A 12439-nucleotide genomic window follows, 5' to 3' on the forward strand; every position below is an offset into this window, starting at 1 on the left:
GGATATGTGTGTAAAACTCAAGAGTGTTTATGAAGGCTGGTTCATATAATTATGCTAAAATTGGCAGCAGCTCTCTCTCAATCTCTCTGTGTTTATTAGGTTCCTGTACAGAGAGATCAATACTCACACACACTCTCATACACACACGTGTGAACATCTTAAGGTCATATACAAGACCATTTCATAAAGTTATGTATGAGTGTGTGAGGATGTAGAGGTAGCTCACATACAGCACAAAGAAAGCTCATACAGCCTAGCTAAAACAATTGCTCTACTGGGGATTAGTGGTTTGTGTTAGTGTGTGCGCGTGTGTGTAGGGGGGAATTTTTCTCTTACCTTGACCTTCTCTTGTAGTTTTCCAAGGTGTAACGTGCTCTCAATGATGCGGGTGAGCACACCCTGCTTGTCTTTCTCTAGATATGTGGCCTGAGGGTGGAGAGACGGTCAGAGAGACAGCTACACAAACACACACAGACAGAGAATTACGTACTCTGCTGAATGCTTCTGCAGTAGATATAAATCACAGTTCATGCCAATAAAGCTATTTGAATTGGAGAGATAGATAGATAGATAGATAGATAGATAGATAGATAGATAGATAGATAGATAGATAGATAGATAGATAGATAGATAGATAGATAGATAGATAGATAGATAGATAGATAGAGAAGCAGATAAAGTAGAAGTGAGGCACTGGTGGACAGTTAAAGGGGATCAGAACGGAGAAAATATGAAATGAGTAAAGCCCAAAGAGAAGAGGCTCAGCTAGAGCTTTAGAAAAAGTGTAGACCATGAAGTGATCACAGCAATCAGCAGCAAGAACAAAAACCTGCAATGTTACAGCAATTATGGATCACTCATACATCAGACACACGAATGAGAATACTTTCAATCAAAGGCATATTTGGGTTTGAACTGAATGGGTGATGATGTTAATATCACGATTTGTATCCGATCAAAAGAATTTTTGTTTTGTTTTTGTCTTGTTCTGCAGGAAAACAACTTCAACTGCGCTTTTGTAGTTTTGTGTTTTAACTTTAAATGAGTGAGAATTTATTCATTTCCTATTACAGGATGACAGCAAACACTCCAAATAATACATAATACATCACATTTGATACACAGATCCACAATGGCTATGAAATCTGACAAAAGCAAGTAGGGAACAAGCAAGAGAAGGCTTGCCAAGTTTGATTCCCAAACGCAGCTGTCCCACCAGCTGGCAGTACTAACCAGCCAATGAAATGTAACAAATGGACCACAATACAATCTCATTAGCAGTGGACTTTAGGCACTGCATTGACAAAGTAAAAGCGAAAGTCCTGTTGAAAATACCAAGAGAAGATGTATTACACTCTGGAATGTGATTGGTCCTTGGCTCGTGGACAAAAGAGAATGAGGCCAGGTTAAAGCACTGCGTGTCTTAGTTCATAAATAAGGGGACACCTAGGTTATACTTATTACAGAAAGGAACACTCATTTTAATATATGAATGGGGAGGATATAGTAAAGGAGAGAAACGGATATTATGTGTCACTTTACAAATGAACAGTGCTAGATAACCAAATCGGGTAGACCTAAACGCATTGCTGAAGCAGCCAAAAGGTCACAGCGTCAGCAAACGCTGATGAGGCATCAGCTCAACAGAAGAGAAGACGTCAGATAATGAGGGATTTCTGCAAAACGTCTTAATCCTTTAAGTGCTCTGACGTGTACCAATGACGCGTATGCACACCAGGAACAAAAAAAACAAAAACAAGCAGTACAAATTAGACCAAGAAGATTCACAAAATGGACAGAGAACATGCATGCATGCATGCATCGTATCATCAGTACATGCATGCATCGTATCATCAGTACATGCATGCATCGTATCATCAGTACAGCCTAAAACCACAGTGCCATTTATGGTGTCTGCTGCGTGTTGACCAGTAGACTACACCCAATTACTAGGAAAATACATCTTTGTGTCCCAGTCATGTGGAATCATTACGTTTACATTTATGGCATCTAAAACGTATAATGTTCTTAACAAGAGCAATTTACAAATGCACTTAGTTGTCAACTCAGAAATGTATCCTTACGTAGTAGAAAATAGGTTAGCGTGCAAAAAATACTCCTAAACAGAGATACTGCCAAGAGTCAATGCTGAAACCTACAGAGTCAGTCATAACTGCCTAGACTGTGACAGCAGCTCCCAGTCAAATGCGGATACAGACACAGTTTGACCCAATGTGCCAAACCAAGCAGCAAAATAACCCCAATTTATCAAAACCAAACAAACACGCTCGGTCCAGCCGGACAGATAGAGCGCTCTTTACGAGGAGCAGAGTAAAATGTTGCAATCATCTGAGGAAAAGATTTTCCTGCTTTTTCATGTTAGTAAGATTCACTGCAGTCATTGTAAACTAAAGCACATGGACTTGAAAAGCCCTGAACCAATCAGAGAAGGCCAGAGCTGGTAATGCAAGTGGTATAACTGCTTGGCACTCTAATTCAGCTTCATATTCAGTTGACTTCCCTGGCACCTACTGCTGTGCATAATGGAGCTGGCCATCATAAAATTGACAATATACAGCTGTATAGCTCTAAAAATACTGCTCTTGAGACTTAAGCCTGTTGAACACTGACATAGGACCAACAAAACAGACAGAAAGGATCAAGTGTATTGCACAAAAATATACCTGTGTATTACACAAAAATAGACTGGATGAAATGTCCTTTTTAAACATAGCTTGAAAAGCAAATGTTCGCTGAAGCCCTAGACTTAAAGAACCTGAGGCAGTAACATGTAGATTCAGGAAGTGAGAAGAGCCTGAAGACACAAGCAGCAAACATTGCTCCATCTCTTGGGTTATAGAGTTTGGCTAGGAAACCATGGCTGTCCCTGCCTCAAGGCAACTTCTTTGACAGAAGCTGACAAAACGTACCCTTACGGACAGTTTAACCCCTGCATGCACATCTGAGTCTGTTCACATGCACGTCGGACAATCCACACATATTTCCATGCCATTTAATTTCCTATGCACAGCCTGTGGCTAAAATAGCATGTAGCACAGCATGTAGCTCATCTGGCATCTCTCAGACCAAGGGGGAGCTGACTCTACAGCTGAGATTAGGCTTCAGCAACTCATTTTGTGTATTCCTGTCTCCCATATGCCTGCTTTCTCCCTCCCTACCGCTCTCTCTCCCTCTCCAACAGGTGGTATGCACCTGTTCAGATAACCACAGCCATCAGCGGACGGCTGGCGCGCTTCACAGGACCGAGCGAGGTGCGTGATTTGCGGAGGAACCTGGTGAGTGGCACTTTCTGCAGGTCAGTGAGTGCAGCAAGGGGGAAGCAGAGGGGGTTTCACACATGACCAACTCGTTTTTGGAGAGTAAAGCGAGCTCCTCCAGCCTGGTTACACACCACTTCAACACAGGAGCACGACTTTGGCGCCTTCAGTCGCACGTGGAAGACGAGTACCACACTACAACAGTGATAAAGAAAACGCTAAAACCACAGAGAATGATGCAAAAATGGCGCACATGGCCGGTTAGGCCAGGCATAAGGTGATAGAGACTTTTTCCCAGCACTGGGTATGAGAAAGGCAGTATAGATACAGATGCAGCATTGCAGGGAGGTTGGTGCTAAACAGCTCGTATGGTCTCCAGCCACTGAACACTGGCACAGCATCAGCGTGGCATTAGCCTCAAATCCACAGCAGAGGCTGTGAGCCCTCTCACTGCATGGCCCGGTGAGCAGGGTATGCTGGGAAATGAGAGGACACCGCAACATACCATCTGAGGGTGCTATACGGCAGGCCATCATCATGACATCACTCTTCTAAACCCAACACAGATTCAGCCCAAGTTCTGCTGAAGGTCGAGCAAAATTGGCCGACCACAAACCAGAGTAGCGGCGGGTTTATTTCCAGCTCCGCCTCAGACTCTGTCACTTTTTGCCAGCCTGTAACCCAATTTGACAGCTGCAATGCCCCTGAAGTGAAGTATTTCTCTGCTGTGCACATGATGTTTTGTGTGTGTGGGTGTAACCTACTTAAAGATCAAATTCAAATCTGAAATGAAAAAAGAAAGAAAAAAGTTATACTAAAAACTGTCTTACGCTGGCAGAACGTGTGGTGACACCTTCTAAAAGCACAGAAATCATAGCAGTACCTTCCATCAAGCTTTTGTGCAAACCTGTGTATCTTGTATAATGTAAACAGGTCAGTCAAGCTCATAAAATTCATTGCCCTTGGTCTTTCTTTGTTTTTGTGTGTGTGTGTGTGTGTGTGTGTGTGTGTGTGTGTGTGTGTGTGTGTGTGTGTGTGTGTGTTACCATGTGTACGAGCTGATCTCTCTCATGTGCAGTTCTTTCTGCAAGGGTCACAACACTGGCAAGGTACTGATGGGCTATGAGCTCTTTCTCTAAAGAGTCTTCAATCTGGTGCTTCAAAATATCTATACGCCTCTGAGACTTTCTACACAGAGGGAGAGAGAGGGGGAGAGAGAGAGGGGGGGGAGAGAGGGAGAGAGAGAAAACAGGTCTATGAATGGTTTCTACTCATAGGGACTCTATGCCTCAGTCATGACTTAACGACCTCTGACCTAATCTGATCTAACACACCTGATTCAACCCACACCAATCACTGACAAGTCCTTCATGAGCTGGGCAAGTTGCGCAAGAGAAGCAAAAACACAAATGAGCAAATCAGGTCTGGGAATTACTGATATTTACCCTGGGATCATTGAGCAATATTGTACATCTGTGGTAAATCAGATGGAGGTGTGATGAGAAACATCAGTGACCATGGGTCTGCGTGTGTCATTTGTGCACCTGTTAGCTTGGCGAGCTAGCTGTAGCTCACTCTCGAGATGTTTGACATCTGTGCTCAGGTTAGTTTTCTCCAAGAGCAGAATCCTCTTTTCACTCTGAAGAGCGCCGACACAAGCCTGCAGCTCCTCCACCTCACCAGTCTTCGTCTTCCCCTCTTCCTCCAGCTGCCTGCATGCATACGTATATGCTCAGCACGATGCATGTGCATGCATACACACAAACTCAACACACGCACGCTCATGTTCACATCCACATTCACATGCAGGTGTCGCATGCACAAAACACTAGACAAGTGAAATTACTCTGTTTTATAATAATTAATTGTGATTAATTATATTTACGCTAATTGTTGATCGTGTATTTCATACAATCACTGTACAGTCTACCGTGTGATTCACTACACTATGGGAATACCGGTGAGCTGTCAAATCTGTCGCAATATATTTACTGGGAAACAGAAGGCTGTAATATACTGTTATAGTGAACAACATAAGTTGTATACTTCTGCAGTGGTGAAAACTGTCAATCCGTAATGACTAATAGGACAGCCAAATTAAATCTGTAGAGGCTTAAAAAGTCTCTTTCACTACTTCCAGTTATCTTCTGTCCTGTTGTTTTACTGCAACATAGAAAAGTTCTGTGTGCTTCTGTGTTTGCGCCTTCGCTGTTTATGGCCATAATGTCTCTCCTCCTTTCACGCACTCTCTTATATTCCGCTCTACACCATCTCTCTTTCTTCTCTGTCATCCATCGTTCGCTCCTGCTGTACTTGTTGAAATTTTAATGAGTTTTTCCAAGAACCTCTAATAGCTTTTCATGTGCAGGCTTATTAAAAATATCACGTTCTACTTAGTGAATATTTCCCTTCAGATGAACTCTGTGCCACACAATCTTTCTCTTTCCCTCCCTCTCTCACATACACACAGACAACACAAAATCTCTCCCTCTCTCAACAAATGCTCACTGAGGATTAGTTCAACAACTGGTATGGCAAGAAAAAATACTCTCCTTTTATCTTTTCTCTTGAATTTCTGTATCCATTTTAAATTCAATCCAGGGTCAAAGAGGAGAATTCACATGTGATACAAGCATTTCCATATACACCTCTGTTCTTTTCCCCAAAAACAAATTTTATATCTTACTTTCTTCATTTCACTTTCAGAATTCTATGCCAGATGACTAAACAGATAACTAAATCTATAAACTTTTCAGCCTAAAGTGGACACCTACTATAATCTCCTGTACTGACCTACATTCCTATATCTCTACACTGCTCACCTTAAAGGGCAGACATACATCAGTGGTTAATGAGTCTTTTATGCTTCCTGTTCCATCTCCTGTAATGGCTCAGGTAAGAAACTAAGACAGTGAAAGAAATAAACTGAAAAATGTGGGTTCTAGTTATGTGCAAAACATATCCTTCACTCGCTTTCCCATAAACATGAATAAAGGAACGATTCCTTCTTTCCCATAAACATGAATAAAGGAACGATTCCTTCTTTTGTATAAACATGAATAAAGGATGGACTCCTGTTTGCAGAGGAGAGTTTGTGCAGAGTGGATGTGCAACGTGCAATCTATTGCCTTTAAAAGGAACCACTGTCCAGTCTATAAATCTCTCTGCCTTTAAAGGGTAATTAAGCTTTAAAGTCTCACTTAATGTATGGCCTGTTACAGCTTTGTTCTTTCTTTACTTCAGTATAACTGTAAATATCTCACATTTCGTGCACACACACACACACACACACACACACACACACACACACACACACACACACACACACACACACACACACACACACACAGTACCGTTTAAGTTTATCTGTGACAGATGTATGTTCGACCCTGCTGACCGAGTTCTCCAGGGCGGTGTGTGCCTTCTGGAAGTCCACCTTTTGGGCGTGGAGCTGTTTGCATACCGTCTGTAACTCCGCCTCCAGGTCCTGCTTCTCAGCCTCCAACATCATCACCTGCTTTGAAATCTTACACACTGGCAAAGAAAAGATGATGGGGATAAAAGGGACTTTTAAATAATCCTTTGTAACACATATAAGAGCTTCAAAAGCTACAAACTGGCAAAGGGACCAGATGGCAAGACCTACAGCACACAGATCAGTATAGTGGAATAGCTACAGTCCTCTGACAGAGCTAAAAACAGTATTACAGTTTCTGTGAAGCCTACAAAGCACTGCCCCATTCAGAATCAATCTGAAGACAACAACTGTAATCAGATTACAATATCAAATAAATGTTTTCTACTGGAACAAATGATAAGAATTTATTTCAGTAAAACAGAGACCAGAGTATGTGAAGCTTGCATCTTTTACGTGTTCGTGTTTCCCCCATAGAAGGTCTCCATTATCTGAAGACAACATTCACCTACCCCTTGTGTGCCAGGGGGAGGGGGGGGGGTGTGAGCGTGAGTGTTTACCTTCCTGAATGTGTTTGGTGTGTGTCTCCTTGGCTTTAGTATGCTGTAGCTCCAACTGTTCTATCAGTACCTGATTTTCCTCCAGCACTAGCTGTGCTTGATCTTGCAGCTGCATCCTAAACACACACACACACACACACACACACACACACACACACACACACACACACACACACAGAGAATAATATATTACTATACACTATAAACCTTTGGGCTTATACTGACTCAAGTGATACTGTAACAAAATAGAATTGGCACACAGAACTAAACCCACACAGGGAAAAAAGTACACTTTCATTGAAATAAATGTGTGTAAACTTCTAAGGACAAGGGAAAAAAAAACAACTTACAGGTCAGTTTTTTGCCTGTTATTATACTTGTAAGGACCAGTGAAAATCTAAATCTTGTGAGACGTCATTCACTCACTAGCACCTTCCTGTGGTGCTAGATCTCTGGATAGAACTATCACACACAGAATAGTCAACTCTAATTAACAGTATTAGCAGTATTAGTTTATTAGATTAAGCCTTTATTAATAGTGCTTTCTTTGCAAAGCAACACACACACACACACACACACACACGGTGGGTGAATGTCACCTTCAGCTAATGAAGACCCTCTATGGGTCTGCAACACACAGGGCACTTTAACACTTCTTAACTCAATGGTAAAAAAAAAAGTTAGTTTGAACATGAATGGCCAGCATTATTGTCAGACTTGGATTTCAATACTTTGAATAATAAACCTGGGATATTTTTTACCAAATCATTTAAAACAAAAATTAGAAATGACAATTACATCAGTTTTTGATTAATTGCTGAGAGGTCCTGAACGTTCTCTCCAGATGAATCTTTCTTATCTTTGCACTTCAAATAAGAAAACTGCACCAGAATGAGGCTCAGATATCTCTGACCGGTGTGCCTAACTAATCAAACTAACTACAGTTCAGTCTAAATCAGACAGACCTCTTACTGATGAAATAATCCAACTCCTGTCTGACTGTTTCTCATGTGTGTTTTGTTTATCGTCTGTCTGCCTGTTTGTGCCTGTGTGTGCCTGTGTGTTCTGTTCATCAGCTGGCTGGCTGTGCGGTCTGTCTTCTCTGTCCACCTTATTAGCGTATTTCCCTTTACCCAATTCCCCAACAGTCCTTGTCATTGTACTCTAAATGGATGATGGTGGTGTGGACAATGGATATTGACCAGGAGTTATATAAAAAATAACAAATACATAAATAAACAAAAATACAATCAATGTTTGCCAGCAAGGTTCTAGCTAAATCTCCAACGTAACTTTGGCCAGAACACAACTGATTTCAGACACTCCTCCCAAATGAAGAGTGCATTAAAATCACATGGCTCTTTACTAAGGCATGAACCCACCCTGCTAGAAGGCTAATGTAAGTGGGTGCAGGGGAAGCTTCTAACATTCATGTTTTCTGACTAATGTCCCACAGACAAGCACCACATTTAGACTAGTTCTCCGTCTTTCTGACAAATACACAGCAGACTTCATTTTTACTCAGTAATGTGAGGAAATTCCCTCTGCCTCTCTACAAAAAGCATTCCCCCTTTACAAAAGGCATTTCTGACTGGCACCTTGTTGTGTGTGAAGAGTGATCATTTGTTCTGCATAAGTCACAGAATTTATCAGCAATAAAACATAGCAGACCACTGAAATTGCTTTTTGCAGGGACTCAAGTGTTTCCTAGGCTGAAACATTCAAGAAACAATGCTGTGTAATGGATGGTGGTCTGGTGTAGATTAGACTTCGTCGTTTTGTGGTAATTCTTCCAAATTAGTTATGTTATATATATATATATATATACTGGATAAGAGTGCATGTTAAATGTCATAAAAATGTCATAAAAACAATTGTAAATATAACATATATATATATTTTTTTTTTGGCGTGATTATAATCTGCTAATCTGATCGATTAAAAAGCCTTCTGCTTAATTTTTTTTTTCTTCCAGCAAAACAAACCGAGATCGCAAACCCATAAATTCTACTACTCTCATCACACTTTTTTTCACTTCCAAATTCCCTTGCCTAATGAATCTCAGCATCACACAGCTCCAAGCGCAGATGGCCCAGAGGTTCTCTGCTGAACCACATCTGATTGTCTTTATTTGGCAGAATTGTGTGCACCAGGCCTGAGGCTGGACCAGTGGCTCCTCCGCTCACCCAGAGCAAGCCGACAGTGATTCTGTAGCTCTCAGTCCCGCCCTGCCCCGCTGCACTTCAACAGCAGTTCACACACCACCACTCCACAGCCTTTCCTGGGGTGGGATTCTCACAGATGCATGCTAAAGTAAGATAATCTTAACAAAGCATGCTAATGCTTTTTTTATCTATCAAAAATCTGCTCTGCTCCATAGCTCCAAGTCCAATCTACACTGATACAAAAGAATCCCAGTTACACACACCTTGCAAACTTACTACAGATGTAGTAAGCATGAAATTCAACAAAGCTGTAACAGTATCATAAACCACATTAACAGCCGTAATTGTCCCAGGAAAGATCTAAGGTCCACATATGTCCTTAGATACAGGATAGTAGCCTTCAACTGCAAAGAAGCTGGGATGCCTTGGCCATAAAAGATTGAGGTGCTCATTAAAAGAATCCTGAAGCCAGAACACCCGGAATGAATTATGAGTGCTCAGAAAGCATAGTACTATGAATTTTGCAAACATAACTTTTTCCTTTTTGAATGGCAGAGAACATTTTGATGCATGTTCAGTTGCCCTGAAAGTTGATTAACGAATCTGACCAAGTGCACCGGTCTAGTCATCACTGCCGTCACTCTGGCCACTTAAACGGCATCCACGGACGGCCCTTAGGAAAGCACCGACGTGAGGGAGGGGGAGGAGTGGAAGCACGGCGGCTGCACCTTTGGTTAAATTTCAACGCGTTTTTAAAATATCCCTTAACCACCATGAGGGAAATGGAGCGCCCTTGCTAAGTAATGGAGTATGGGTAGTGTGCATGCGTGTTAGACAGAGTGCAACAGTCTCCTTAGCCAATAATCTATTAAGGGCCTTCATGGAGCACAAATAGTGTGGAGAGTTCGCTATTATTCATGAGCGAGTATTTCGAAGCCGCTGTCGCGAACTCAGCTCAACTTTTTATTGCTGATGCAGCTCTTGGTGAGGGATTGTGTATTTGTGCAAGTGTGGTTGAGTATATTGGATTAGTGTGTGTAAGCGTTAGATTTACTACCCCGTTACTGGTGCACAACTCTTGCTGAACCATGTGTGAGCGAACAGGTGTGGCCGTGTTCGACTCACCACTCTTTATTACTGATGCTGCTTCTCGTGGCCAGCTCTGCGTGAAGGTTCTCGTTCTCCTGAATCACCTCCTCCGAGCGTGCCCTCAGCCTCTTCACGTCTTCCTGCGAGGACGGCAGACAGAGACGTGCTCCAGTACGCACAACCTACAGGTGTGGTGCAGCTGAGCTGCTTCACCACGCTGTACGAGCTTGCGCGTTTGCAGTGTGGCGGGCAGTGTTGCATGCTCACATGCCTTCACTCCACACCTCACACTTCTGGCACAGGGTTGACGTAAGCGAAATATGTTTATTTGTAGTAGATTTTATCATCATGTCAAAATCTTTTCAGATTAGTGGCAGGCACCAGGAAAAGGTGTTATTTCTGAACAACCTTCCATGAAACCATCTTTCCCACTGCTATAGGCAGCCATTCTTAGTGTATATATATATATATATATATATATATATATATATATATATATATGTGTGTGTGTGTGTGTGTGTGTGTGTGTGTGTGTGTGTGTGTGTATATATAATTTTATTTTACACACACACACACGCACGCACGCACACACACGCACACACCACTATCTAGCGGTTCAAGACTATACAGACCCACACTCACCTCACAGGACTTGAGAAGATTGTCTTTCCTTGTCAGCTGGTCCTCATAAGCTAGTAACAGTGGTGATAAATATTTCATATCCAACTGCAAACAAGCATGAAAAAACAACAAAAGCTTGTTTAGGGAATTTAGGAGAAAACCACTGTCCCAGTACAGCACCCCTGTGGAATACTGGGACTGGCTTTCTCCTTGGGCTGCTGACAAACAAAGACACTGACGAAGACAGAGGATTAGCAAAAGTAAGTCATTTCAACTGGGAGTATTTCAAATAGTGAGAAACAGAACCTGAATACGAGTTACTAATGGCAGATTACAAACTTCAGCTATGAAATCAAACACATTATATAATTAGAGAAGCTGTGGTATTTATAAAATGTCCACTTGTAACATTGACCTTTGACAAGCAAGGGAGGACTGAATTGGTATGAGGCCACAGTCTGTGCTACATAGCATGCTGATTATGGAAATGTCTCACCCACCAGCCATGGAGGAGCAGGTCCTTTGGATGGTAGGCCACTGCTCCGAGCATACTGGGAAACAGAGGGATAAAAACATTTGAGAGACAACAGGTCCCAACCTTCTTCTCTAATGACCCCAACCAGACATCAATAACTTAGAAAGTTAAGAATCTGAATTACTACTGAGCAGACCAAAAATTCACCATCTTGCTTTTAACATATTTGCTTCCAGTGTAAAAATCTTGGCCGTACGGCCAAGAAAGCTCAGCAGGTAACACCCGGCTATAGCAACAGCGCCCTTGGACGAGTCGATCCAAAGGGAATCTCTACAACGGACTAATGTAATGTCTGCTAATGTAAGCTGCTTCAGGCAATCGGTCTAGTTAAAATGGCATGAGAGACAGGACTGTAGATAACCACCGCTGGTTATGTGGTTGTAGAGCATTCTGCTATAGCCTCAAGTTCATTCTCATTTACACTCTAAATGGCCCAAGAAAATCCCCACTGCCTCATAACCTTTTCAACACAGCTGTTCATCTTGTCCAGCCTGCTGCTTGGTCACACACCGACGACTCTGCCTGTGTACGTGACAACGTCCACTTAACATTCTCCTTCAAGCTGACTAAGGCAGCCAAACTGCTCTTGGATATGAAAGATACGTGTCAGGGTGTTAGGCTTTAAAAAGCATAGGCTGTCTACCACTCCCTTCTCAGGGAGGCGGAGATGGCAACAGACTTACAACAGGGAATCGGGCACGGCTAGACAATCAGAGGAGCATTAGCAACAGACAACAAAACAGATGAGCAAAGAGCTCAGGCTACTGTCTCCCAGT

The 12439-nt window shown here is 42.3% G+C and overlaps 1 protein-coding gene across 21 annotated transcripts in view; it reads right to left on the reverse strand.

The window, feature by feature from the left end:
• The window catches only part of cep89 (centrosomal protein 89), a 60512-nt gene that overhangs the window by 35725 nt on the left and 12348 nt on the right, over positions 1-12439 (reverse strand). For 15 of the 21 annotated variants that reach the window (XM_081706002.1, XM_081706005.1, XM_081706001.1 and 12 more), the window contains 8 exons: positions 11629-11679; positions 11150-11233; positions 10544-10647; positions 7254-7369; positions 6632-6812; positions 4823-4990; positions 4325-4466; positions 337-426 (listed from right to left, as the gene is read on the reverse strand). In XM_081706002.1, coding sequence (XP_081562128.1) covers positions 337-426; positions 4325-4466; positions 4823-4990; positions 6632-6812; positions 7254-7369; positions 10544-10647; positions 11150-11233; positions 11629-11679 — 936 coding nt within the window. The remainder of the gene's footprint in view (positions 1-336; positions 427-4324; positions 4467-4822; positions 4991-6631; positions 6813-7253; positions 7370-10543; positions 10648-11149; positions 11234-11628; positions 11680-12439) is intronic. The other 6 variants (XM_081706006.1, XM_081706010.1, XM_081706008.1 and 3 more) reach the window with 2 other exon arrangements.

The sequence above is a fragment of the Electrophorus electricus genome, chromosome 23 (genome assembly GCF_041902795.1).
Source record: "Electrophorus electricus isolate QZ-2024a chromosome 23, ASM4190279v1, whole genome shotgun sequence".
NCBI lineage: Eukaryota > Metazoa > Chordata > Actinopteri > Gymnotiformes > Gymnotidae > Electrophorus > Electrophorus electricus.